Raw genomic sequence first — 27,391 nt, 5'->3', positions numbered from 1 at the left:
CCTGAGACATATCTGTCTCCGCCTTTCCCACTCCTCTCTGAAATGATCAGCACTTTCTGCCTTCAACTGACAGAGCACCCCGGAACTCAGGACACTAGCACCACCTGTGCCTCCACCCCCCATAAAACTTGTTGAAGAGCCTGTAGGGCTAAAAGAGCTGAGCCCTCCGGAGGTATTCCATACACCCTCCCCCATCCTGGCAAAGAAAAAATTGACAATGAGGACACAGGGAACAAAGTCCTGTCACAGGAGGAAGAGAGACTCCTGTCTGCAGTGACTGCAAAGAGAGAAAAGGCCAACGCCCCAGCGGAAGCGCCACTCAGAGTCAGTCTGTCATGGATGTCCTGGTCCGACTCCTGCAGCTGCTGGTGCTGCTCCTGACCCTGCCCCTGCACCTGATGGCCCTGCTGGGCTGCTGGCAGCCCCTGTGCAAAAGCTACTTCCCCTACCTAATGGCGGCACTGACTGCCAAGAGCAACCAAAAGATGGAGAGTAAGAAACGGGAGCTCTTTGGCCAGATAAAGAGGCTTACGGGAGGCTCCGGGAAGGTGGCCTTGCTGGAGCTGGGCTGCGGCACTGGTGCCAACTTCCAGTTCTACCCAGCTGGCTGCCGGATCACCTGCCTGGACCCAAACCCCCACATGGAGAAGTTGCTGACAAAGAGCATGGCTGAGAACAGGCATCTCCAATATGAACAGTTTGTGGTGGCTTCCGGAGAGGACATGAAACAACTGGCCGACGGGTCCATGGACGTGGTGGTCAGCACCCTGGTGCTGTGCTCTGTGCAGAGTCCGAGGAGGGTCCTGCAGGAGGTCCAGAGAGTGCTGAGGCCGGTAAGCAGAAGGGAGAGGGAATGGGCAGGGGGCAGGCAAAGGCGAGCAGTGGCCGCTCCAGAAAGGAGAATGTGCTGTACTAGTGCATAGACACCCACCCACCCCCATCTGCTGGTGAAGAGCAAATAGGACCAGGGCTTCGACGGGGCAGAATAGGATGCTGTGGAAGCACACAGGAGAGCCACCTTACGCGGCAGTTGTTTGGGAGGTAGGGGAAGATGGGAGGGGGGGAGAAGGACACCTAAGGAAGTGAGGTTTTACATTGAGATCTGAGAGATTAAGCAGGTTGTGAAGGAGTGGGGAAAATAAAAGAGTGTTCTAGATAGAGATATTAGGGGAAATAGAATCTATAAGATTTTGAACTGAGCGTGGAAAGGAGTTTAGGATGGTTTCCAAGTTTCTGGCATGAGTGACTGGTGGAGGGAGGGAGGCTAGAGGGAAGTGTCATTTGCTGAAATGGGAGAAACCTATTTGGGGCTTGTTAGGCCTGAGATGCCACTGAGACAGCCTGGAGGAAAAGTCACAGAGGCGGTTAGAAGTCCAGATCTGGAAGTCAGAAAAAGGTGTAGCCTGAAGATAGTGATCTGGAAGTCACCAGCTTGTAGCTGGTAAATTCAGAGCACAGGGGTACATGAGATCACTCAGAGAGGGTTCAGCAAGGAGACAAGAGCTGAAGGAACCCCAGTGTTAGAAGTCAGGCGCAAGGTTTCCCTGGGATGTTGGCCAAAGGAAGAGGTTGGGTGTACGCATCTGAATTTTGGAAGTGAGCATCTCTGTACACAGTGAGATCTCTGCTCTAGTCTCTCCATCTCACCATCTATCTGCCCTTGGCTAGGTTGTTCCTCTGGCCGTCTTTTAAAGATCTCTCACCAGTCATCCCCACTGGGAGGTTCCTTACATGCACTTTTGAGTGGGAGGGTGGGAGCCAAAGTCTGCAGAAAAAGTCAGGAGCAGAACAATTCCCCTCATAAACTTGCAGACCAGCAACCCCTGCTTCACCAAGAGGCTTGACCAGGTTTGGTCAGCAGGGTGGGGGTGAAGTGAGAGGAAGGGTGCGGAATGGAGCAAGTGACACTAACTCTTCTCTCCCAGGGAGGAGTGTTCTTCTTCTGGGAGCATGTGGCTGAGCCCCGTGGCAGCTGGGCCTTACTGTGGCAGCAAGTTTTAGAGCCTACTTGGAAACACATTGGGGATGGCTGCTGCCTCACCAGAGAGACCTGGAAGGATCTGGAGAGTGCCCAGTTCTCTGAACTCCAAATGGAACAACAACCCCCTCCCTTCAAGTGGTTACCTGTTGGGCCCCACATCATGGGAAAGGCTATAAAATAACCCTTCCCCAAGCCCTACCTCCAGCCAGAGCAATCCCACCTACCTGCTAAGTCTGTCTTCCCCAGAGAGAAATCTAGGCAAAGAAGTCATTCCCCCCACCACCCCCTCTTCCTCCTTCCCTCCACCTCTGCCAGGAGTCTAACTTCGATTCTTCCTTCCAAAGTGAAAAAGCTCTGGGGCGCCAGCCTGGCTCAGTCAATAGAGCACGTGACTTTTAATCTCAAGGTCATGAGTTCAAGCCCCACACTGGGTGTGAAATCTACTTTCAAAAAAAATGAACAAAGTGAAAGAACTCCATTCCCACCCTGACCACAGGGAGGAAAGTGATATTCTCTCCTTTCCTAGACTGGGTCTCCCAATTTTTGCCCACCCACTCCTAGGGCAGTTCCCTGTCCCTTTCCTTTGTTCCCACAGTAGAGCTCCCCCTCCTCTCTGTCTGAAGCACGTACCTCCAGGGACTGGTCACGAAAGTCATGATACATGCACCCCGCCGGCCCCCCAACCCTCCCTCCCACTACCAGCTTTGTCTGGAGCTGGAGTGGGGGGTGCAGAGAGAAGCAATCTTACCCTGGAGATCCTGGACAAGGGGGAGCAGGACTCAGCAAAGAAGTCAGAGGTTTTGTCCTCAAATATTGTTTAATAAATAGATAAAATCCACTAGATTGATGCAGCAAACTAAGGTCAGAGAGGGGGAACTAGGGAGAGAAGAACCCCTGAGTCGGCAACACAACCTCCTCTCCAACCCTCTGGGTTTAAGGCACTTTCAGGGGGACAGGTCCTTGGGGTCCTATTAAACAAGGTGAATGGGAGAAGGAGGGATTAGGGTCCCCTCTCCCACTTTTGCATCAGGACCTCACTGCCCTTCTCCCCCGACCCCCACAACCCCATTCTTGATCTGCCCTCATCTCACAGTGTTCTAAGGGGAAGTGTGTTCTAAGGGGAAGTTTTGGGAGGTGCTCCTTGTAGGGGGTGGGGGGAGACATCTACGCCCCTGAGGAAACAGATCCTGTCACAACCTGATGGGACTCCAGCAACCCACTCTACCCTCTTCATCCCAAGGAGCCATATCTGGGGAAAGGGTGGAGGGGACCCACAGGCCAGGCTGGGACGGAAGCAGCTAGGCGGTGCCTGACACGGGATGCCCCTCTGAGCCTGGCTCAGGGTGCCCATCCGCAGCCAGGATGGGGTGTGCATCGGGGCCCTCCCGCCGGGGGCTGCCCCAGTTGTTCCTCAGGATGGTGCCCGTCTTCTCCTCTTTGAACTGCTGTCGGTCTTCCCGCGGGATCTTCACCGCGTGGTACTGGGGCACGGTGGCCTCGGGGTACCGTGCCCGCTTGAAGAATCCCATCTGTAAGGACACCAGGCCCAATGTGAGGAGTGTGCAGGGCTGAGGTCCCTGGAGCAGACATCAGCACAGCACAGAGCCTTGCCTCCACCATCACTGGGACAGAAAGTACCAACTACGGCTGAAAGGGGTTGCGTTGGACAGCATCCAGTGCAGTGCGCGGCCCCTGCAGGTGCCACAGTCAATGCGGGGTCCCCAGGTCCTCACTCACAGAAAGAGAAAGACCAGGAGGGGCCAAGGGTGCAGGACCAAGGACATATCCCTTGGCTCCTGGAAGAGGGAGTTGAAGATGGAACGTCAGGACCGCTGACCCCACCCAAACTTTTTAAGAGACCCAATAGCATGCCCCAGGACATAAACGAGATCTGAGGCAAAACATCGCTCCCTAGACCCCTGCATACTTGGAATGACTTCTCTCGAGCCTCAGATGCACACAGCCCGAGTACTCAAATGGCATCTTCCTCAGGGCAGGGCCCTCTCATCCATGAATATGGTGGCCTAGCCCCTTCCTACATCGTGAACATGCTGGCCCTTACACACGAAAGTGGAAATGTGTCCCTTGCACACTCACACTCAGGACTGCCTGAGACTCCTACATGCTCCAACTGCACGGCATGTCCTTGCATGTTTGTCTCTGCACACCCATGCCCACAGAAAAGCCATGCACGAACCTTCCTGCACTCCCACATGCTCATATGCTGGGAGCCCACCCACCCCTCTGCGCATGCCTCAGGCTATGTATACTCACCCTTATAATCTCACCCTTATGATAACCGCCCACCCCAGTTCCTAGAACTCACACCACCCTCATGCAATCTCAGTTCTTCACCCTGCACATTCTTGGTCCCCTGAATGCCGGGGGCTCTACTCACAGTTACACACACATACACACACACACACACACACACACACACGCACACGCGCACACGCACACACATGCGCACACACAATTACCCCGCAGTCCCTGGGCCCCCAGCTTCCACGGCCGAGGGCTGCACAGCCAGACGGGCCCGGTGATAGTTGGTGGGAAAAGACGAGCTCTGGCTGCTCCGATGGAAGAAGCCACACTGGGATGTCAAGGGGGGGAAGGGAGCAAAAGAGGTGGAGGATGGGAAGACTCAAGAAGGATGGAGGCCCTTATCTCTGCTCTGTCCCCCTCCCATGAAAGCAGGGAGCAGGGAGTCTGGTGCCAGTTTCATGAAGGTATCCATCTCCCCTAAGACTGGCCAGGCTCCCAACAGTTTGGATGCTAATCCAGAGGCCTGGTCCACTGATGACTCACATTTGCCCAACAGTGTGCTTGGTCAGCAACTGGTCCAGGGATGACTAGGGTCAGTCCCCCATGGGGCCCCAAGAACATGCATGGTTCCCCAGAGCCCCATTGTGGCATGTGGTTCAGGGTATGACCACTGATGGTGGATGTGATTCTGTGTACTGACATGTGCATGTGCATGCTTTTACATGGAACCCCAGACACAAATGTGATTCCATCTATACTATGTACGAAGACAGTTCCAGGTACAGCCTGGTATGTAGAGGCTCCGAGCTCAGTCCTGGAGGTAGTCCCTGGAGGTAAGTGTCACCTGCTGTGCCTTCTGTGTCACAGTTCCCTTCTCGGCCTTACCTGCCAGGCTCCAGTGAGATCAGACCACACTTCCCTGCCTCTATGACTTTGCCTCCCGTGATCCCACCCACCTCATCCCCCACACCCACATCCTACAACCGCACCTTCTTCTAAGCCAACTGCTCTCGAGCTCTCTCACCTCTGAATTCCCACTGCACTGTCTTGCCTTAGCACCTTCTGCCTTGTCCTTAACTACAAGGCTCACCTCCCCCACTAGACTGACTCTCAAATCCTTGAGGCCAAGATCTGCATCTGACTTCTCTCTGAGATGCCCAAAGCCTGAGAGAGTCCCTGGCACATACAAGTGTTGAGCGCAGGCTGGCTGAACAAATGAGAGTGTGGCTGGGAAGGAGAACCACAGCATGAAAGGCCACCTGCCTGGCAGGGAAGACCCCCCAGCCCCACCCCCCTGAGCCTCACCTTCCACATGAGCAGCACCAGCAGCGCCAGCACCAGAAGCCCGGCCAGTACAGCCAGGAGGATGACCCACCAGGGGACTCCTTCTGCCACCACAGCCACAGGGTCCAGGTAAACCATCACTGGGATCTGGGGAATGAGGGGTTAAGAGAATAAGAGGTGGCACAAAGGGAAAGAAGAGCTTCCTCACCCCAACATCCCCAGGCCTGCATCTCACCACTGTGGAGGCGTCTCTGAGCAGCAAGTTCTTGATAGAAGACTTCACAGTGATGTTCGCTCGCACAATCACTTCCAGGGACTTCACAGCTGAGTACTCCTAAGGGAGCAGGGAAGGACAGCCTCCTCCTGAATGCCCCATGCCCCCCATCTCCCCTCCCCCCCCCAGCTCCTGAATTTGTAAATGGAAGGGTCCCCAGCCCAGAGAGTATTTCTGTCTGTCTTGGGTTAAGAGTGTGCTGTATTTCGGGAGAAGGCAGAAGCAGCGGTGAGTCCCAGACAGACTGCTGGGGAAGAAGACACCAGTCCGGCACCCCCACAGGGCTCTTACCTCCAAGAAGGTGCTGTTCCAGAGGCGGCCCCAGACGTGCAGCACAGCAGCTCGGTCAAAGCTATATAGAGGGCAGCTGAACACCACACAGTTGGCAGTGCCCCGGACACAGTCCTAGGGACAAGGACAGGCAGGGCTCTGAGCCACTTGGCCCCAGCCCTCTGAGCGTACGGAGGGCCCAACACCCTCACATATGTGGTCACACAGACACAGAGTCTGCCCAGAGCCTTCACTCCATCCCTCCATGAGCTCCCACACCTTGGACCCCCTTTTCCCCTTGTTCCTCACTCATGTCTCTCCCATTTTCCTTACCCGACCTCAAACTCACCTTCTCCAGGAAGTCTTCCCAAACTAACCCCATGGTCCAAAAGAGCAGCCTACCCCAAATCTGGTCTATCTGGCCTTGAAATACGTGGAGAGCAGGGAGGGGGTCTCTTACTTGACATCAGCAGCAGAGTAACTTCCCCAATGAATGCTTATGTTATATAACAATGGCTCCCTTTACTGAGCACCACTTACCTGCAAGGTACTTATTAAAGCTTCCAACTGTCCTGCAAGGTGCATATTATTATCATCCCCATTTTCCAAACTAGGGAATTAAAGTTCAAAGAGGCCAGGTACAGGACTCCTGGCTGGCTCAGTCAGTGGAGCATGCAACTCTTGATCTCGGGGTCATGAGTTCAAGCCCCATTTTGGGTATAGAAATTACTTTTTAAAAAAAAGAGGGGGGTACCTGCGTGGCTCAGTCCGTGGAGCATGCAACTCTTGATCTCAGGGTTGTGGGTTTGAGCCTCACACTGAGCTTGGATATTACTTAAAAATAAAATGTTGGGGCGCCTGGGTGGCTCAGTCGGTTGAGCGACCGACTTCAGCTCAGGTCATGATCTCATGGTTTGTGAGTTTAAGCCCCGCATCGGGCTCTGTGCTGACAGCTCAGAGCCCGGAGCCTGCTTCTGATTCTGTGTCTCCCTCTCTCTCTGCCCTTCCCCCACTCATGCTCTGTCTCTCTCTGTCTCAGAAAGAAATAAACATTTAAATAATAATAATAAAAATAAAATCTTAAAAAAAAAAAAAAGGCCTGGTGACCTGCCTCAAGTTGCACAGCTAGCAAAGCTGGTAAGTGGTGGAACAGATATTTGAACCCAGGTCCATGGTGGGCAAAGCCACATGCCTACACTAAGCCCAAACCCACAGAAGGAGGAGGAGGCTGTCCCAGGAGCTGCTGTGGGACAGGGGACTTAAGCCCTGCTCCTTCCAGGTCAGACCTAAGTTCACTTGGCCCAATCCCACCTGATGATCCAATTGCCTAAAATTTGTGTTATAGTCACCACACTTCATGTACAGGAGAATGGCTTTGAAAGCATTCGAATTCTTTGCATGGTCTTTTATTTTGCCACTTTTGAGCAATTCAAGAATCCTTGATCGGTTTGTTTAAAAGCAATTTTAGGGGCGCCTGGGTGGCGCAGTCGGTTAAGCGTCCGACTTCAGCCAGGTCACAATCTCGCGGTCCGTGAGTTCGAGCCCCGTGTCAGGCTCTGGGCTGATGGCTCAGAGCCTGGAGCCTGTTTCCGATTCTGTGTCTCCCTCTCTCTCTGCCCCTCCCCCGTTCACGCTCTGTCTCTCTCTGTCCCAAAAATAAATAAAAACGTTGAAGAAAAAAAAAAAAAAATTTAAAAAAAAAAAGCAATTTTAAAGTCTTTAAGTTTATTTCTTTATTTTGAGAAAGGGTGCGGGGAGAGAGAGAATAGGGGAGAGGCAGAGAAAGAGAAAGAGAGAATCCCAAGCAGGCCTGATGTGGGGTTCAAACCCGTGAACCGTAAGATCATGACCTGAGCCGAAATCAATGACACTTAATCAACTGAGCCTCCCAGGCGCCCCCCTCTAAAAGCAATCTTCAGCAAAAGAATAGATTTCAAGTTCTTATTAAAAAGGGAGGCCTTTCAAGGGAAATTAGTCATGTAGAAAAAGCAGGACAGGGGCGCCTGGGTGGCGCAGTCGGTTAAGCGTCCGACTTCAGCCAGGTCACGATCTCGCGGTCCGTGAGTTCGAGCCCCGCGTCAGGCTCTGGGTGATGGCTCAGAGCCTGGAGCCTGTTTCTGATTCTGTGTCTCCCTCTCTCTCTGCCCCTCCCCCATTCATGCTCTGTCTCTCTCTGTCCCAAAAAATAAATAAACGTTGAAAAAAAAAATTTAAAAAAAAAAAAAAATTTTTTTTTCAACGTTTATTTATTTTTGGGACAGAGAGAGACAGAGCATGAACGGGGAAGGGGCAGAGAGAGAGGGAGACACAGAATCGGAAACAGGCTCCAGGCTCTGAGCCATCAGCCCAGAGCCTGACGCGGGGCTCGAACTCCCGGACCGCGAGATCGTGACCTGGCTGAAGTCGGACGCTTAACCGACTGCGCCACCCAGGCGCCCCAGAAAAAAAAATTTTTTAAAAAGAAAAAGCAGGACAACACACGTAACAGGGAGTCTGCTGTTTTTCAAGTTCGGACTACCTGCACGTGCCTTCATCTTGCCTCCTGCCATGCTCCTGCTATGCTCTAGTGGAGCAGGGAGGCTGAGGGCCCCCACAAGAAACAGGTGCTCTGGTGGAGCTCCCTCCCAGACAGATGACACCAGAGCTGGCCCAACTGTTTAAGATCCCCCTGCAAACTGTCTCTTTGACTCCTTCTACTGCCCACTCCTCCATAGCTGGGATTCACCTCCTTGCAACCAGGCCATAGTCTGCCCCCACCACCACCCCCCTAGTCCACCCCTCCACACTCTCACTGCCAGCACCATACTACAAGGGTCGAGCACAGAGCGCGTGCTCATCGGCTCAACATATCTACTTAAAGAACCAAACTATGTAAAACAAGGAATTGATTGTGCGGCTAACTGGCTGTAGGTCAAGTGCCCTGCTCTGGACTGAGTACTTGGTGGCCATAGGGGACCTGTAATGTCAGCAGCTGTGACGTAACCTGTCTTGTCAACTCTGTCCAAGTGTCTGGCCATCACACCTTTCAACAGGCCAGCCTCTCAGACAGCCACCCCCTAAAGCTCCATGTCCCCCAGCATCCCGTCACAGCACCAACACCCCTGCCCTTCATTCCGACTGTACCATGTCTGCCCTGCCCTCACCAGGGTGATGTTTTTCTTCTTCTCGGCAGAGGACACTGGCCACCAGGATGTGCTGGGCTCTGGCTGCTCAGGATGTTCCTGCTGCTCCGGCTGCTCCAGCTCCCTCCGCCTCCTATCCCTGCTGTCCACGTCCTGGATGCAGGGAGTGGAGGCAGTGAGCATCCCTCCAAGCAGCAATCCTGAGGTGGCCTCTCCTCCCCCACTGCCTTCCTCCTGGCCCTCCCTCCGGCTTCCCAACCCCAAGACATCCCCAAAGTCTAACCACCCCCACCCTGTTTCACTGGCCCCGACCACCCTGCCTAAGCCTCACCAGTTGGAGGATGTTGGGCCTCGGGGAACAGAGCCCCTTCTGCCCAGGCCCTTGCCCGCCCTCCAGCTCCACCCGCATGGGGTACAGCAGCCACTTTCCGTTGGCAATCTCATGGGGCCACATGATGTTGAGGAAGGCAGAGCCCAGGGTGTTAAGCGACTGGCCTTGGTTGGAGACCTGTGGGCACAAATAAATATGAAGGGAGGGAGCTTGGTTTTTGAACAGGCCCCAAATCTGCAGAGATAGAGGAGGCAAGGGCTGAGGGGAAGGCCTCAGGAAGCAGAATTTCAACAAAGACTCGGGATCCTAGACCCCACCAAGCATCATTCTCTGCCCACTCCAAACCAGGAAGACCTGGAGATGTCACTGCAAGGGTGGGAGGCCCCAGTCAAGCAAGGGCAGAGTTCTAAGGAGAAACATCATCCCTCCCCCTCTGTCCCCATCCCCCAGCTAATGGCCCTGGCAGAAAAGCTTCCCTGGACCCTCATGGCCTACCCAGACCAGTAGGTGAGATGTCCATACAGACATGACCAGAAAATGGTCAACTGAGGCCCCAACACAAACACCTGCCCACAACCAAGGTCCAGGAGCAAGGGGAGGCCCTGAACTTGCTGAACCACAGCTCTTGGGACATGTCTCAGCCTCTCTACGTGCCAAAAAAGGAGGGGCCTTACCAAGACACTCACCGTGACCTCATACTTGACCTTGCTGCCTATATCCCGCTCAGACCTCATGGCACTCTCGCCCCGCACCACACCAGAGAAGAAGAGCTGCTGGGGAATGGCCACCCTGGCGCAGAAGGGTCAAAACGGGGGCTGAGGAAGCCTGGGGCCTGGCTGATTGGAGGGTCAGTAGGCAGAGCCCGGGCCAGGGCTCGGGAGTAGCAATGCGTCCCCCCTTCCAGCAGATATACCCATTTGGTCGGAGCTTACCCCGTGATGGACAGCGGCAGCTCAATGAAGACACGTGCTCGGGCAGAGACCGGATGAAGCTCCTGCTCACTGATCCTGGCATATGAGCAGGAGCAGGCATGGGCAGGGGGCACAGGCACCACCCCAAGGGCTCAGATGAAGACAGCAGAGCCCCACCCAGGTGGACATCAACCAAGCTGCCCCCACCCTCACCACACCCTGGCCCCACCAGGCTTACGTGGCCAACAGCAGCTCCACTTCCAGCTCTGTGGTCTCAATAGTGATCCCTGAGGTGCTAAGGATGAGGTAGAAGGTGACCTAGACCAAGAGTGGAGAAAGATTAGGGTCAGGGAAGGCTAAGGGCGGGAGAAGGGGTTTGGGCTTAGACAGGCACTCCAACAGAGATAAGGGCTGACATGCTCACCTGGGCACCTCTCTTCATGGGGTTCCCCAGCTCACACTCGACATGGGAGGCATTCTCGTTGGACAGGCAGAGCGGCTTCTCCTGCAGTGGGGAGGAAAGAAGAGGTTAGTTTGGGTTACTGGAGCCCCCAAGACCCCACCCCCACCCTGCTGCAGGTCCTCACCGCAGGGTCCAGGGCTCGGACTCCTGAGTAGTGCAGGGAGGCAGGGAGGGTGACCAGAAGCTGGGCTTCATGAGCATCATCCCCATCAGCCTGGGGCTGGGCTGGATCCGAGGGCAGGTTGGTGACCGTCAGCTCCAGGCCAATGACTGGCTGCCCACTCAGGGCAAACAGGGCTGTTGTCCCATCTGCATCCCTGGAGGTCAGATCCCATTCACTCTAAATCTGAACACCTCCCTCTGCCTCTCCCACTCCTGCCTCCTCCTCGCCCAGTGCACGCTGCCTGCTTCTACCCCCTGAGTCTCTCCTCCCACCAGCTCCCTCACATTGGTTTCCACACCAGTCCAAACCTCAGGTCTTCCCACACTCCAGAGAATCAGACTAGGAGTCTGTAAGGTCCAAGCTCCCTTACTTACCCACCTGGGGGAAGTGACTTAACCTCTCAAGGCCCCCGTTCTCTATCTATAAAGGGACTAATAATAATTCCTACTTCACCGGGTTGGGAAGACTAAACAGTGAGCTGTATGTAAACTTTATATTATCATATACATTCACATACATATACTATCATATATCGTGAAGGCTTGTTATTCTTCGCCAGGAGAGCCCCTATGGCCCCATCACTGATCCTCATCTTCTGAATTATCACAGATCCTCCCCAGCCTCGGCCTGGCCCTCCGGAGGGGGCTTCCTTCTCTTCCTTGAATTCTCGCCTTCCCACCCTACCTGACCCCTCACTCCTCCTCACATGGGCAGAGGTTGGAACTCCGTGTCGCTGACCCGAGCAGAGAAGCGAGCATGAACCAGCTGCAGGTTGCTCTGACAGATCTTGTCTTCACCACAACCTTGTTTCAGGAAGTGGATCTAAGGAGAGATTTGAGGAGAGGGTGATTCGTAGGTGTGAGGCAGGGGATGAATGTGTCACTAAGGCATACAGTGGGGTAGAGTATCACAAGATTAAGCAACCTGGGTTCAACTCTCAGATCTGCTGCTTACTAGCTGTGTGATATTGAGCTGGTCACTGACCACCCCGTGCTGTGTCCTTTTCAGTAAAACAAGCATGTGATGATGACAAGGTAGAGGCCAGCAGGTTAAGTCCACAGCGAGGCCACATTTCCCTAGCCTCCCTTGCATGTAACTGAGTTCCAGATTTAGAACATGAAGAGAAGTGAAGAGCATCCCTTCCAGACTGGCCAGGAGGGCCATACAAGGAGCTTCATGTTCTTCCTTCCAGGTTCCTAAGGACCTTGGAGGCCACATCTGAAGATGGCAGATCCCTATGAGCCCAGGCCCCTGAACGAATGCATGGGATGGAGGATTAGTGTCCCCTCTGACTAGGAACACATGGTCACTTGGGCCATTTTCCATTTGGGGGTCTACTTGTCACAGCACCTAGAGATCTGAGGAACTGCTGAGGTAGCACATAAAAGAGTTTTGAAAGCTACAAATGCATGTCACTGGGAGGGACAATGATCACTGCTTCTCCTAGCCCCTTCTCCTGAGCTAAACCAGAACCCATGGCTCACCTCTGCCCTCTGGGTGCTGGGCTGGTGGGCATTGAGGATGGGGGCCACTGGGGGCAGACCCTGGCCAGGAGCCTGTCGCCGGAGCCGTGGGGTCTGGAGACTGTAGGACAGGGTCACCACAATGGCCCGAAGCTTGTCTTTGACATTCTCCTGGGAAGAGGAAAGATGGACAAGGATACAATCTTCAGGCCCCAACCAGATCTAGGACAGATTTTGAAACCTGGCAAGAAGATTAGGGAGGTGAAGGAGAGAGGTGGAGACCAGAGCAAAGGGGAGGGAAAGCGACTGGGATGGAAAAGGGAGGAGCCCAGGATCTAGGGCTTTGAGGACCATGTGTGACAGGGGAACCTGCCATCTCCATCTCCAGGGAGGACAGAACTTGTACTCTGGACATAGAAGTCAGAAGACACAAGAAGGCAGCTGGCGAGGAAAAGGTCAGCCTATAAGGGAGGCTTCCCAAAAGTGGAGATCAGAAAATGAGGTGTAAGCATGTTTGGGAAGAAGCTAAGAGGAGTCAACAAAAAGAGACCATGCAATGACAATGACTCTCAGAGGCCAAGGGGTCAGTGTCCACCTGTAGCTGGAACATGGTGTCTCCACAGACTCGGTCATGCTGGTGCTTCAGCCACACGGTGCCTGAGGCCTGGTGCTTGGGGTCATCTGGGCCACGGCTCAGGAAGGTCACACGGGGGACCTGGCCCCGAAGCCTTCGGTCTGTGTCCCCATCTAACACATAATCCAGGGCTATGGCGTGTGGGGAGAGGAGGGAGCCAGTGAGCTGGAGAACTGCTCTAATCTGACCCTATCTCTGAGATGCCTTTCTCTCCACCTCAGAGTGACCCACCCTGAAACCCAAAGGGTGGAAAATGGGAGGGGAACCTCACTCACCCACAATAGGGCTGTAGCTGCTGGGGGTTGCAATGTAGCTGAAACAGACCCGCAAGTCCACACTGTGGGGGCAAGGGTAGCTCCTGAGCCAGGCAAGACCAATGGGCCAACACCTCACTCCTGTCGCAGCCCCAGTCCCCAGCCCCACACTGGGCAGAGGAAGAAAAGGGGAAAATGGACCCTGAATTTTCCCTGCCTCCCCTTGGATCCCACCTCACCAGACTGAGTGGCCAGCAGCACAGTTAGGCTGTTCTAGATCAATGGCTCGGGGAGCAATGAAGACCTCATGCGACACATGAAGGACGGGTCTGGCCCTGTGGAATGAGGAGTGGAGAGCACAAGAAACATGAGACTATGAGGCAGGGAAAGAGAAGAGCTGGCCTTAAGGAGGGAGAGGCAAAGGCAGAGGAGGGGGCTGATCACCTGAAGAGCACAGCAGTGTCAGCCAAGGAGCCAACCAGTAGGTCTGGGTAATGATTCCCATCCACATCCAGGCCACCGGACAGGGAGTAGCCAAAGCTCTTTATGCCCACGGCCTCACCCTCCAGCACCTGCAGGACCAGACCATCAGCTCCCCACCAGCATCATCCCCAGCCTGCCCCCTGCCCTCTGCTGTTGTGCCCCCTTTATTTCCCCCACACCCATTACCTCCACACCTCATCCCAACGACCCCCTCTTACCTGGGAAGGTTTGATGACAACCCCCAGGCTGCTCCCATGGTAGATAAAGACTTTCCCATCCCCATCAAAGGGAGCCCCCACAGCGATATCTGTGGGTGTGGGAGAAAGGTAATCAGACTGGGGCGGGGCAGGAAGATGGGGTCCAGGCCCCAACTTTCCCTCAATCACTCAGTTCCATATAATATGCTTTCTATTTTATTGAGAGGCTACTAAGTCCCAGGCACCTTACACACATCATCTTTAAGCCTCTTAGCTACTCTCTGCAGATATGACTATCAGAAAGGTAAAATGATAAAGCTCAGATGTGAGCCCAGGTTGTTTCTCTCTCAGAGCCCTCAGAAGGCCTCCCCCTTGACCTCTGAGGCACTTCCCCATCCCTGCTCCTGCCCCCTCCCACCCCTGAGGCTTTCCAGTTCCCAATCACACCTGCAAAGCCATCTTGGTTGAGGTCCCCCAAGACAGCCAGGCTGATCCCGAACATGGAGTCAGGAGAGCCACAGAGCCGGAGAGGGGAGACCCCAGCCCAGTGACCCCCCTGGTTCATGTACACATACACGGCACCCCCCAGCTCTTCTTGGCGCTCAAAGAAGTAGGGGGCACCCACTACCAGGTCTGCCCAGCTATGGAGAGAGAAAAATAGTCAGTGTGGCTCCCTCCCCAGCCAGGGGAGTCAGACAGATGCCAGAGGCCCCTGAGACCTCCTAGACCCAGCCTCCCCCAGGCTGCACTCCCCTGTGCCCACTCTTACCCATCATTATTGAGATCGGCCACAGCCAGTGAGTAGCCAAAGCCGGAGGTCAGGCGCTCCCCAGACAGCATAACTTCAGGCACCAGGCGACTGGCACTGTCTTTGCGCAGAATGACCACAGCACCCTTGTGGTTGGCACGGGGGGCCCCTGCCACAAAGCTCAGCTCTTCTGCACGCACCAGACCCTTCCCCGACTCGATGGAGAAACCTGGGTGGGGCGGCTTACCAGTGAGCACTCCCCAAAAGATTTAGGAGCCAGGGTGTGTCCAAGCTCCCCCCACTTTGCCCCCTCCTCACAGGTCCGGAGCCAAAAGGTAGAGGTGCCCTCCAAGTTATCAGCACCACAGCCGGACTGCTCTACCTCCCCCTCCAGAGCCCTGGAAGCCCTCCCACACCCAGAGGCTGGAGTTTGGCACAAGAAGTGTGATGAGATCAGCCTTGGGGACTGGGGAGGAAAGACAAAGGCAATGACTAGGAAGGCCAGCCAGCTGGGCAGGAGCTGAGCAGGGCACCACGCATAAAGTTCCCAGGGAACGTCTCCCCTCTGCACACCCAGGTGGCCCCAGTCCCATCCAATGCACCTTCTTTGCCCCCGCTCCCAACACACTCACAGGGAGAGGAAGTCTTCATGTGGACAGAGGGGAGCCAAAGGGGAGTGGGAAAGAACTTGGTTCACCCAAACATCTCCCAGGCCTCGTTTCCTCCCCCTCTGCAGAGGGATGCAGTTGAGACAAGGAGAGGGACTTACCAACAAGGCTAGGGCTTTCTCGGGCATGTGCCCACCGTCCACCCTTCAGAGAAAGTCCCACTAAAGCTCCACCCTCCTTCTTTCCCAGTACAGTCTCAGCCCACCTGGTTCTTCCTCCATGGAGACCCCAGGTCACATCCCCCTAGGCCATCCCCCTGGGGGCATCTTCTCAGGCCTGGTCACCGCGCCCAGCTCTTCTCTGAAATTTGGGCCCAACATGGATTTCCCTGGGTGTATGTTGGTGAGGGCAGGGCAGGAGAGGAGGGGAGGCCAGGCCAAGCCCCCAGGGCCCAGGGAAGCTTACAAACCTAAGTAGCTATTCAGGGCCAAGTCTCCGGCTGGTCCTGGGAGCCGGTCAGCGGGGTCCAAAGTTTTATACACCAGCTGGTCAGGGTCTGAGCTATCAATGTTGGTCACAAAGAGCAACCCTGCGGGGGGCAGGTAGGGGGAGACACCAGGGAAGGGACATCCAGAGGAGGGGCCACAGAGTGGGGAGACAGAGTCAGACATAAAGGCAAGAAGAAGGAGGTACAAGAGGAGGAGGTGGAGAAAGAATATGAGAGAGACAAAGAGGCCAGAGAGATAAGAATCAGAAACAGAAAGACAGAGAGAGACAGGGTGAAAGCCAGAGACAAAGACACAGAAGGATGGGAGCATGGAGAGGGATGACAAGAGAGAGGAGCAGAGGGTTAGAGCAGCTCTGGGCCAGGGAGGGGTCCCTACCAAAGTAGCTGTTGGCAGGGACCGGGATGAGGCGGGGGTCCTGCTCCTTCTCACCCCCCGCCTCGTAGGGCCCGTCGTCCAGGTGCGCCAGGTCCGCCGAGCCCTGCACACAGAGCTCCACCCTGGCGGTGCCTGCAAGGACAGACCCATTAGTGCTCCGGGGCAGGGAGCTAGGAGCACCTCTCAGGCCAGATGCCAGTTAGACAGGCACACGGGGACGCCCCTGGTCTCCCGTGCAGCCCTGTCTCTACCCCTTCCCCAGCCCAAGCTTCCTGGACCCACAGACTTGCTGTCCCACTCACCAAGTGTCAGCTCGGCCAGCGGCAACGTGCGGACACGGGGATGGGGGTGATGAGGTTGGGGAGTGAGCAGGCCCAGCCGTGCACGTGGGGGTTCATGCCAGCGTGGTGAGGAACACTCGGCCATTCGAAGGACAGGAGACGCCCCCATTTGTGTGTGTGCTGGCACGATGGGGGTGGGAGATGTGCCAGTGCCCCAGGGCTACGTGGTGGTGAATGTGTGGGCATGCTCGGCCACGTGCTGCTCCCAATCCCATTTCTGAGGTAAGAGGCCATTTTGGTTCCCTTCTCCCCTCCCCAAGGAGTGACTCACCCTTCCAGTTATAGGTTCCCGGGGCCCCAAAGAGGAGGTAGTGGCTGTCAGGGGAGAAGGCGGCAGCTGTGCCCTGCTGGCAGAACCCAAATTGTTCATGGCCTTGGGGGCGACCCTCACAGAACTTCCATTCCCCGCCATCCAATTCATCACGGACGGCCAGGTCTTGGCTTAGCACAAAGCAACGACCGATCACATCCCTGGTCTCCAGGATCTGGTCTACTCGCTGCCGTGCCTCATACCGGTGTGCACAGGTCTGTGGGAGGAAGGGATGTGGGGTCATCCACTGTGTGGGCCAATCACCCACGAGAGCCACGCAGCCTGCATGCAGACGTGTGGCAGGCACGGTTTCGTGAGCACACACACATGCACACAGACACACACATCATGTGAGCACCGCCACTCAGCTCAGTGGTAGGCAATATATACGTAACTATCCCACTTGTGCCCACTCGCTTGTCCCAGAAGGGAAGAAGCCTTGTTCCACATTCTGCCCGGGCACCCGCAGGTACGACTAAGCCAGCACACAGCACTCTGCCTCTTTGACCATGCCATATGTGCCTGTCCCCAGCACTCCAAGCTGGTCCTGTCTCTACACTTTGGTAAGTGCCACCACTTTGCAAAGAACTTCCTCCCCTCTCTGCTCCTGACACGTTGCTCATTCTGGAAAGGTTGCCTAAGATCTCTGCCACCTGCAGGAGTCTTTTCTGTCCACTCTCCTTTGGACTTTCACACAGTGACCGTACCCCTCACTTAACATTAACCATATTCTGCCCCACAGTGGCTTAATTGTGCATCTGCGTGTCAGTGATGATACAGAGAGAAACACGCAAAGAAAAAGAGAGAAGGAGCGTCTCCAGAACTATGTGGTAGGCTCTTTGCACCATGGACCAGGCTTTTCCTTGTCTTTATGTTTCCTCTCTTAGTAGCTAGCACAACACCTGATGCTTAAAACGTTCTCAGTAAGAGTTTGACAAATGGATAGATAGATAGATAGATAGATAGATAGATAGATAGATAGATAGCTGGCTTTAAATTATAAGGACAAGGACCAGGGGTACCTGGGTGGCTCAGTCAGTTGAGCATCCAACTCTTGATCTGGGCTCAAGTCATGATCTCAGGGTCATAGGTTTGAGCCCTGAGTTGGCCTACTTAAGATTCTCTCTCTTTCTCTCCCTGTGCCCCTCTCCCCGGCTCACACTCACTCTCTCTCTCTCTAAAAATAAAAATAAAATAAAATAAAAATAAGGACAGAGACCATGTCTTATACCTTTTTTCTATCTCCCTGAGGTCCTAGGAATTAGGCCATCATACTACATGCCAGCCTGTGTTCTATAAACACACCTGTGCACATGCACACCATATACACACTCACACACCCCACCCTTGCATACAGTCACAAGGAGCGGTACTCACGACAATCTTGCCTCCAGGCCCCTGGCTCCGAACACTGACTCCCAACCACTGGTTCTCCTTGCTTTCTTTCTGCACATCAGCTGGAGGCAGGACACTGGGAATAAGGAGAGGGAAGAGGAGGCCAAGCCCTCTCCTCCCCTTCATGCGCTGCACCCCCTCCCCACCCCTACAGGGACCACACCTCCGCGGTCGATGTCCACTCTGTAGCAGTCGGTCTCTTCCAGGCTCAGGGGACAAGCAAAGAGGCCTCCAGTGCGATTCGCCTGCTGCCCAGGCAAAGCCAGGGCCTGCGGAGCACCCACCAGCAGCCTGCACAACGGGACAGGAGCAGGAGTGAGCAGACAGAACGCTGTGCCTCCTCAGGGCTGCCCAGGCCCGACCCCTCAGAACCAAGCCGAGTGTGGAGAACTAAGGAGTAGGGCCAGAAGTCAGTTTCCCCAAGTCTGGCGAGGACAAATTAATATACTTGGCCATGCAATCATCACATTACACACACACATACTATCTGGATGAGGGGCCACATGCACTGTAGATACACACACGTGCGCATGTGCCAAACAAAGCAGCCTGGCCAGCGCTGCTAGTTTGAAAGAACCGCCTGTTCCCAGCACCTGTTCCTGACCAGGCCTTCCCTACCCACTTCCTGGCCCCATCCCCAAGCTCTACCCTCCTCCCCAAACCCAGTGCAGTTAGAACCCTCCCAGAAATGCCAAGAATGCTGAGAGCAGAAGCAACAGGAGCCCACACTGGTACCACAGGGTGGCCCAGGGAGCAGCCTCAGAGGCCGAGCAAGAGGCTAGATATGGGCCTGTTCCCCCACGCTTCATCCGGGGCCCACCAAAGACCCCACCCCACCCCCAGCAACCCTGCCAACCCCAGATTCCATCAGACAGCTGGCCTGGAGGTAGGGGCCAGTTTCTCCTCTGTCTCCAATCCTACCCCCTTTTTCTGCCCCTGTCCTGAATCCCCTTCCTCATTGTTCCTCCTCCTCCCCACACCCATGATTTTCCCCATTCCTCTCACCCTCCCTGCCCCCACCCTGTCCTCTCTCCTACCTCCCCCTCAGACGCTTTCCCAGCTACAACTTTCTTGGCAGGACAATTTTCCATGATCACAGCCAAGGTTTTTTCCCCAGGGGAGGACTGTGCTGGGAATGAAGGCTGCCTGGGTCCCCTGGGGCTGAACCCCAGGCCAGGAGTGAAGGAAGGGGTAAGGTGAGGTGACTGGCACCCAGCTGACTACAAGGATCTCTCTTCACAGAAGGAGAGACTCAAAAGTGGAAGCAGGGAAACCTCGAGGCCTCTCTCCCACATTCTTCCTCCATTTCCCTTGCTAGGGATGAGGCCCAAAGTGGTGTCGGGCAATATTGCAGACAGGCATCTATGGGGCACTGTGCCAGTCCTGAGGGGGAGGGGAGGGCACAGAGCCACACTCCCTTCCCACAGCTCTAGTCTCTTAGCAGCTGTCATCCCGCGTCAGAGCCAGTGTCCAGAGTGAGGAGGGGGCAGGGAGTGGCAAGGAAGACAGCGTGCATTCGGCATTCATCAACAGCTATGTATTGAGAACTTAGCATCTGCCAAGCCTTGTGTCAGGCACTGGTGAGATAAGGAAGTAGTATTTCTTCAGCACCTACTATGGGCAAGGCCCTAGGCTAGATGCCAAGGATATGAGGAACGAACATTTGTCACCCTCTACCTAGGTTGCAGACATCAGGCTGGGCAAGTTACATGCATTCTCTCTTTTAAGCGTCACAGCAATCCTATATGAGGGTTCCTTTCTCGTCTTTCAGAGGAGGAAACTCACTCACATACATTAAGTAGGATGCTGGAATTCAAATCCACATCTGCCTAACTCCAAAACCCATGCCTTTTCCACCATAGCCAATGATGGGCCATCTCCAGAACACTGAGACCACTCCAGAGAAAGAACAGGAGGAAGGGGAGGGGAGGGTACCCTGCACAAAAAAGGAAATGACACGGCCAACCTTCCAACAAGTCCGCAGTACCCCCCGCCCCATCACCAAACTCAGAGATGGCCATGTCTTGGAGGACTGGGGCTATCTTACTCATCTCTGCACTTGCCCCATAGGAGGCACGTGGATGCATTTGTTGAACGCACACGTTGTGTGGACTCCCAGAGACACCCAGTGCCTCAGCTGGTCAACACATAGCTAAGAACCAGAAGAAGCTAATATCAGTGTTTAGTGTTCACATCTCCCCTAGAGGTCTAAGTGGGGAGGAGGATGGAGGGAAGAGGTCCATATGGAAGAAAGAGGCTTGTGCACATACAGACGGCCAGCCTCACTCTCGGTGGAGAACAGACCAGCCCACCCAACCTGGGAACAAGAGTTCCCACACACAGCCTCTCTAGTCCCTCCACCTCTGCCCTAGCCACACCCTTTTCTGGCTTCATCCCACAGTCCCCGGCCACCCCAGGTCTCTGGACACTGACTCCCAACCACTGGTTCTCAGCCACAGCTGTACCCATTGCAGACAAAAGCAAGAACACCTTGGCAGCTGGGGGCAGAGGGATTCCCCAGGAGCCTGGCCAAGTAGAAGCAAAGGAGTAGCCCACTACCACCACACCTCTCAATTCTGCACACACTCCAGGGCTCTGACCCAAGGCCTGCCCTCTCTGACTCTCTCAAACTGGGTGGCCCTCTGGGGGGAGGGAGGGGGTGCTTGGCCCAAAAGTTGACTCAACCGGGGTGATCTGGCCAAGCCTTTGGATCCAGGTTTACAGTAAGGCACTAAAGCTATTCTCTAGCTCTGTGGATCATGATACAGGAATAACAGTAACAGGAATAACACTTTCACAGCATTCCCTGTGGACTTTGCGCTATTCTAAGGGTTTTATACATACTAAGAACTCTTAATCCCCACAAAAACTCTATCTGGTAGTCCTACGGTTGAACTCCACTTTACAGCTGAAAGATATAAATGAGGCTGAAACCACAGAGCCAAGAAGGTTAGACTTCAAAGTCTCATCCAGGGGCAAGACTGAAAGACATCACAATGGGTGAAGCCTTTCAATCGGTGGGTGCTGGTGAAGGCAAACTGAAACTCAAAAGCTAGGGACTGAGCAAGGTACCTGGTCTCTCACGTGCTACCAGGCAGCAGAGCACCCCTTGCTGGAACCAAAGCAGGGTTAGACAGTCAGGCTCCTCTGGGAGTGCCCCCAGTTTGGCTCTGGGAGACAGAGTCAAGGGGCCACCTTCAGAGAGGAGGGGGAAATGACAAGAGACCAAGCTATTAAAAATAACTTAGAATTTGCCTGGAAATAGCTCAGAGAGTTCAGCATGTCCTAAAAAGGCCTCCAGTCCTGGAACTCTGGCCGATGGGGGAAGAAGGGAGGGAGAGACAAGATGAGGTAGGAAGCAGATAGAAGGCTGAAGAGATGAAGTCAGTTGCTTTCTATCTCTCCCAAAGGGTGGGGGACCACTGACCATGCTCCCTGATGACAGGGATAATGGAAGAAGATTAGAGCTAGCTCCTCCTTCCCAAGCTGGGGAAGAGAAATGAGCTCCTGTCCCTACCCTCTGCCCCCAAGCAAACACTATCCAGGAGAAGACAATCCCAGTGGACAGCATTGATCCCAGTAATGGACACTTAGTGTGGCTTAGGCTCTGGCCTAGGAAAGAAAAGCCCCCTGGCAGGAGGGGGTGGGAAGCTTTCTTCCTCTTGTCTCTCTTCTTAAAATCATACATGCAGCTGGAGCCAATAGGATATGAAACATGACAGACATAGGCCCCACACATATGTGTCCATCTCCCAGTGAGTCCTGAACTGAATAGGAAATAACTAGAATTGTACTCTGCCCCTCACTCCTCCCTGCCTTCCCCCACTACTGGGATTCCTAGACCTGGAAATTTCCTGAGGAGGAGGAAGGGGAGCACGAGCCTGGCCAGCATCCTTCTTGAGTCTCTGTCGCTGTCGCTGCTGCTGCTGCTGCTGCTGTTGCTGCTGCTGCTGCTGCTGCTGCTGCTGCTGCTACAACTTTTGCGGGTTCTGTTTTCTGCTCCATAATCAAACCACCTAGTACAGGCTGCCCTGTACCCTCCCAGGTCCTCTCCCAGCCTCATATTCTTGAGCCACAGAAATAAATGGCAGGTCTCCCCTGGTCTCAAGTGTCCTGCTGTCTTAATTCCATCCCATGGCAATGTTCTCACAGGAACTTATGTCTGGAGTCTAACCCTCCATCCTTCCCAGGGTGTCTTCAACCTCTCTGCCCTTTCCCTCTCCTCCTGCCCTAAGCAGAGACAAGACGTTCAGTCCCTCTTCCTGAGGAAATTCAGCCCTCTGACGGAGGGGAGTCACAGACCCTGGGACTGGAGCCAGGATGCAAGTTGGGGGGAAAACAAAAGGAGATCGTTCCCTGCCAAGACAAGAACCTCTCTCTCCCAACTCATCCCCAAAGCAAGACCCTCGGGGTCTCAGAGCCTGAGGGTACGCCTCCAGACCCAAGACAGATGAGGCAAGGTTGGAGTGTGGGGTATCTGTGGACAGCCTGAGTCGTCGTGGGGTTGGAAGACTGAGAGATGGGATGGGGGTTGGGGGAAATCTGTGGCTCGGGCACGGGGATTCTGGGCGGGTGCGGTGACTCACCAGCTCTGGGGTCGGGGCTGCAACTGCCGGTGCAGAGCCACAGAGAAGCCGAAGAGGCTACCCGGCTCGCCCTCCTTGCGCAGGGCGCCCATCACGTCCAGATTGAAGGCGACAGCCCCCGGGCAGAGCAGTCCGGCCAGCAGGGAGCCAAGAAGGTAACAAATCCCGGGGGGGCCCCGAGGACCACGGCCCGGAGTCCCGGCCATGCGGCGAACCTTGCGCGCGCTTCCCACGAGCGCAGGAAAACTCGCTCGCGCCCCAAGCTCCAGGTCTCCCACGGCGAACCTCTGGTCTCGCGTCTCGCAGATCTTTCAGGGGTCTCGCAATCTCTCGCCTCGCCCCCTCTCCCGCCGTCCCGCCGCCCCGCCGCCCCGCCGCCCCAGCACCCCTCCAGGGCAACTGCAGCGGCCGCAGCCCAAGGGTAAGCCGGAGCTCCCGCCTCCGCTCCCAGGGGCGCCGCCCCGCACCCCGGCTCCGCCCTCGGCCCCGCCCCTCGCCCGCGCGGCAGGTGGAGGCTTCGCTGCTCAGCAAAGGGATGCCCAGGCTGGCGACTCCGGGTAGGAACGGGCCTGGCTCCGCGGGATCCCCACCCCAGCTTCGGCTCCGCCCCAGCCTGCGCGCTCCTGCCCTTCTCCCACTCCAACCCAAACCCGCGAGTGGTGCGGGCGGCGCCTGGGAATGGGGGGAGGGGGGTGGGAAGAGAAGTACAGATAGAAAGGGACCGAAAAAGAAAGGAACGTATGAGATGAGAAGTGCGTGACGCAGTCTGGGAAGAGAGATGCAGACGGAGAGATGAAAGGGGAGGGTCCTGTGTGGTCCTTTGGTGCTCCTTTCTCTCCAAGGTCAAGTAGAGCGCCTCATTGCTTTTTGAATCACGCCGCTTCCCGCCCCATGCCATCCCACCCCCCACCCCCCACCCCAGAAACGCCCAGCAATGACAACGGCTACGCTAGCCACGACGTCAGCATTCAGGGAGATTGAGGAAAAGATAGAGGAAAGAGGAGAGAGAGAAACTCAGTAGGTCTGGAGAGGAGAGCAAAAGAAGCAGGTAGAAAGAAAACAGAAAGAGAAAAGAGATGGAGAATGAAGGGCAAGAGTTTGATTAATAAAGGCGGGGGGCGCTTGGCTGGCTCTGTCCATAGAGCATGAGACTCTTGATCTCCCAGTCTGAGTTGGAGCCCCACCTTGGGCAGAAAGATTATAAGAGAGAAAGAAAGAGAAAGAGAGAAGAGAAGAAAGGAAGAAAGGGAGAGAGAGAGAAGGAGGGAGGGAGGAAGGAAGGAAGGAAGGAAGGAAGGAAGGAAGGAAGGAAGGAAGGAAGGAAGGAAGGAAGAAAATAAAAACACCCACAAGGAATGGAATGGAGAAAAGAAAATTACTGAGGCTGATACAAGAAGAGGAAGTTAAGCAGCAAAAAGGGAGTGGGGGGTCAAAGAAGGGCAAAGATGAAAAAGATTGGATCCAAGAGGGAGAGGGATGGAAAGGATGTCTTCATTGGAGAGGGCAGAGTTCCAGACTGGTCCAGGCAGGATCAGGGTGGGGCTTTGCAAGGATCTCCACAGGGAACTGCAAGCCTGTCCCTTTTCCTCTCCCTTTCCCCCAGGCTGAGACAGAAGCAAAGGGAGGAGGACATTTTCCAACCCTCTGCTATTTATAACTCCAATCCAGAAACAGAGCCAGGAGGAGAGAGAGGAAATAATTTGGGACAACTGGAACCTAGCTTGTTCCCACCTCCCTTCTCATTGGGTGTTGGTCTTTTGTATATCCACCTGTCCATCTTTCCCTTGTCTCTCTATGTTGTTTTGTCTCATCTCAAACTTTTTGTCCCTCTTCTTGTCTCTGTCACTTGGAACCCTTCTTCGACAATTTTTCAATATCTATATGTTGTCTCTGCCCCTCAAACTCTATCATACTCTTGAGATTTTCTCTTCTCAGGGGCGCCTGGGTGGCTCAGTGGGTTAAGCGTTCAACTTAGGCTCAGGTCATGACCTCACAGTTTGTGGGTTCCAGCCCCTTCAACTCCCCTTCGGCCTCTGTGCTGACAGCTCAGAGCCTGGAGCCTGCTTTGGATTCTGTGTCTCCCTCTCTCTCTGCCCCTCCCCTGTTCCCTCTCTGTCTCTCAAAAGTGAATACACTTTTTAAAATATGTATTTAAAAAAAAGATTTTCTCTTTTCATGGAGCACCTGGCTGGCCCAGTCTGTAGAGCATTTGACTCTTGATCTCAGGGTTGTAAGTTCGAGCCCCACGTTGGGTGGAGAAATTACTTAAAAATGAAATCTTTGGGGGGGAAAAGATTTTCTCTTCTTCCCTTTCTTAAAAGCCCCAATGCGTCCTACCTAATTTTTCCCCATGCTCCCTTTGTCTCTCTTACTTCTTTGTCCAAGATTATACTTTTAAAAAACAAACAAAAAGGTAGGCTTTCACTCTGCTGGCCCTGAGACAGTCCTCGCCCTGGGTAAGTTACCATACATTTGAAGGTTTGGTCCTCTGTTTTTGCAACACTACACTTGTGGACATCCCTTCCAGGGGACTAGCACTATAAATAAGTACTATCAAGGAAATACATGTGCTGCCAGCAAGTTGGCACCAGGATCCTACTTTTATTATCCCCAAGATTTGCCCTCTCCATCCCTTTTCTATCTCAGAGCCCCAGACAGTAGAGCTGATATGTGACAGCAGAGTAGTAAAATCAGGATCGAACCCAGGACTCCTGACTCTGAGCCCGGATCTCCAACAGGAGTCAGAATGCCTTTAGAGCCCCAGGTGCCTTCCTCTCTGCACCTGCAGCTTCTGCCTCCCTTCATCTCCACCCCACTGGCTCCTGCTAAATCCAAGGTTGAAATCGTATGCCAAGAATCTGCTTCTGACCTCCTCTGCCCAAATATTTGAGAAGTCATCTCACCCGCCACAGGAGGAAGGAGCAGGAAAAAGAGAGAGAGAGAGGCTGCCCAAAATTAGCCTGGCTATAAATAGTGGGGCAAGGGAGGGCAGTTGAAAATGTAAGAGCCCTAAACCAGCCTAGTAAATTTAGACATGTAGATTTTCCCTAAACCTCCTTTAGGAGGACCAGGGGCGCCTGGGTGGCTCAGTCGGGGTTAAGCGTCTGGCTTCAGCTCAGGTCATGATCTCCCTATCCGTGAGTTTGAACCCTGCATGGGGCTCTGTGCTGACAGCTCAGATCCTGGAGGCTTCTTCGGATTCTGTGCCTCCCTCTCTGTCTGCCCCTCCCCCACTCACACTTTGTCACCCTCTTGTCTGAAAAATGAAGAAACCTTAAAAAAAAATTGGTTTTAAAAAGAAAAGGAGTGAGACCAGATTGTTGGAGTGAGGCACAATATCATAGGTAAAGGGGGGGAATGAAGAAGCAAGAGGGATCTGAAAAATAAAGGAAGCTCAACGTGTAAATAAATAATCTGCCAGAGAACTTCTTGTATTTGAGTGAAGAGTTTGGAAATTCATTAAATTAAAACTATAAAGATGAAGAACAGGTTAGTGATTGCCAGGGGACAGGGATGGGAGGAGATAAATATAAAAAGATAGCACCTTATACCTGAAACTAATATAACATGTATGTTAATTATACTTTAAAAATAAATAAATAGGGGCGCCTGGGTGGCTCAGTCGGTTTAAGCGTCCATCTTCAGCTCAGGTCATGATTTCACAGTTTGTGAGTTCGAGCCCCATATTGGGCTCTCTACTATCAGTGTAGAGCCCACTTCAGATCCTCTATCCCCTCTCACTCTCTACCCCTACCCCACTCTCGTGCACTCTCTCTCTCTCAAAAATAAATAAACATTTATAAATAAGTAAATAAATACCAAATACCAAATATATATGTGTGTATATATATATATATATAGCATGGGAGTTTCCATTGTGGTGATGAAGAAATCTGTATCTTGATTTTGGTGGTAGTTACTCAGATCGATACACGAGATAAAATTGCACGGAACTACACACACATGTACACACTTGCACACACATGAATACATGTGGGGCACTGGTAAAAACTGAATAAAGCCTGTAAGCTAGTTAACGGTATACCTATGTCAGCTTCTTGGTTTTGATATTGTGCTACAGTTATATGAGATGTCACCACCGAGGAAAGCTGGGTGAAGGGTACACAGGACTTCATGTACTATTTTTGCAACTTCCTCTGCGTCTATAACTATTTCAAAATAATTTTAAAAATTGATAAATGTCCAAGCCCAGCAAAGCTTTCAGCCTTTATCTGAAGCTCAGTGGAAGCTGAGACTTTCTCCAGCCCCACCTCCATGTAGGACCCGTTTTTCAGCTTCCCCAGACTAGACATTTTCTAACCACTGCCTCTAGCCTACAAGCAAACACTTCTAGAACACGCTGCAGAGTTAACTTCCCTCCACCTCATCTGGCAGCAGAGGCTTGGAGCATACATCCCAGGGTC

General features: G+C 53.9%; 2 protein-coding genes across 6 annotated transcripts; one reads left to right on the top strand and one right to left on the bottom strand.

Annotated features, from left to right (window-relative positions):
• TMT1B (thiol methyltransferase 1B) lies at positions 1-2,819 on the top strand. The gene is made up of 2 exons (XM_025927012.2): positions 1-833; positions 1,926-2,819. Exons 1-2 carry the CDS (start codon positions 336-338, stop codon positions 2,160-2,162), a joined length of 735 nt encoding a protein of 244 aa, XP_025782797.1. The 5' UTR covers positions 1-335; the 3' UTR covers positions 2,163-2,819.
• Positions 2,780-23,329, bottom strand: ITGA7 (integrin subunit alpha 7). Of its 5 annotated transcripts, XM_086713139.1 has the most exons (27): positions 22,968-23,329; positions 18,545-18,672; positions 18,364-18,443; positions 16,948-17,203; positions 16,336-16,467; positions 15,921-16,040; positions 14,865-15,072; positions 14,543-14,736; positions 14,117-14,205; positions 13,860-13,987; positions 13,655-13,750; positions 13,437-13,498; positions 13,123-13,292; positions 12,549-12,698; positions 11,771-11,886; positions 11,026-11,218; positions 10,863-10,943; positions 10,677-10,756; positions 10,460-10,534; positions 10,214-10,316; positions 9,528-9,704; positions 9,218-9,349; positions 6,096-6,209; positions 5,766-5,864; positions 5,552-5,677; positions 4,462-4,574; positions 3,317-3,510 (listed from the first exon to the last, which is right to left on the bottom strand). In XM_086713139.1, exons 1-27 carry the CDS (start codon positions 23,171-23,173, stop codon positions 3,450-3,452), a joined length of 3,489 nt encoding a protein of 1,162 aa, XP_086569265.1. In that variant the 5' UTR covers positions 23,174-23,329; the 3' UTR covers positions 3,317-3,449. The 5 variants fall into 5 exon arrangements, with proteins under 5 accessions (XP_086569263.1, XP_086569264.1, XP_086569267.1 ...); XM_086713137.1 differs by lacking the exon at positions 4,462-4,574 and having other exon boundaries at positions 2,780-3,510; positions 22,968-23,328; XM_086713138.1 differs by lacking the exon at positions 4,462-4,574 and having other exon boundaries at positions 2,780-3,510; positions 16,390-16,467; positions 22,968-23,328.
• Between the last annotated feature and the right edge of the window lie 4,062 nt (positions 23,330-27,391).

The sequence above is a fragment of the Puma concolor genome, chromosome B4 (assembly GCF_028749965.1).
Source record: "Puma concolor isolate L17-30 chromosome B4, mPumCon1.1.hap2, whole genome shotgun sequence".
Classification (NCBI taxonomy): domain Eukaryota; kingdom Metazoa; phylum Chordata; class Mammalia; order Carnivora; family Felidae; genus Puma; species Puma concolor.
The sequence above is the reverse complement of the archived record's forward strand: the minus strand, read 5'-3'. Positions and strand labels throughout refer to the sequence as shown.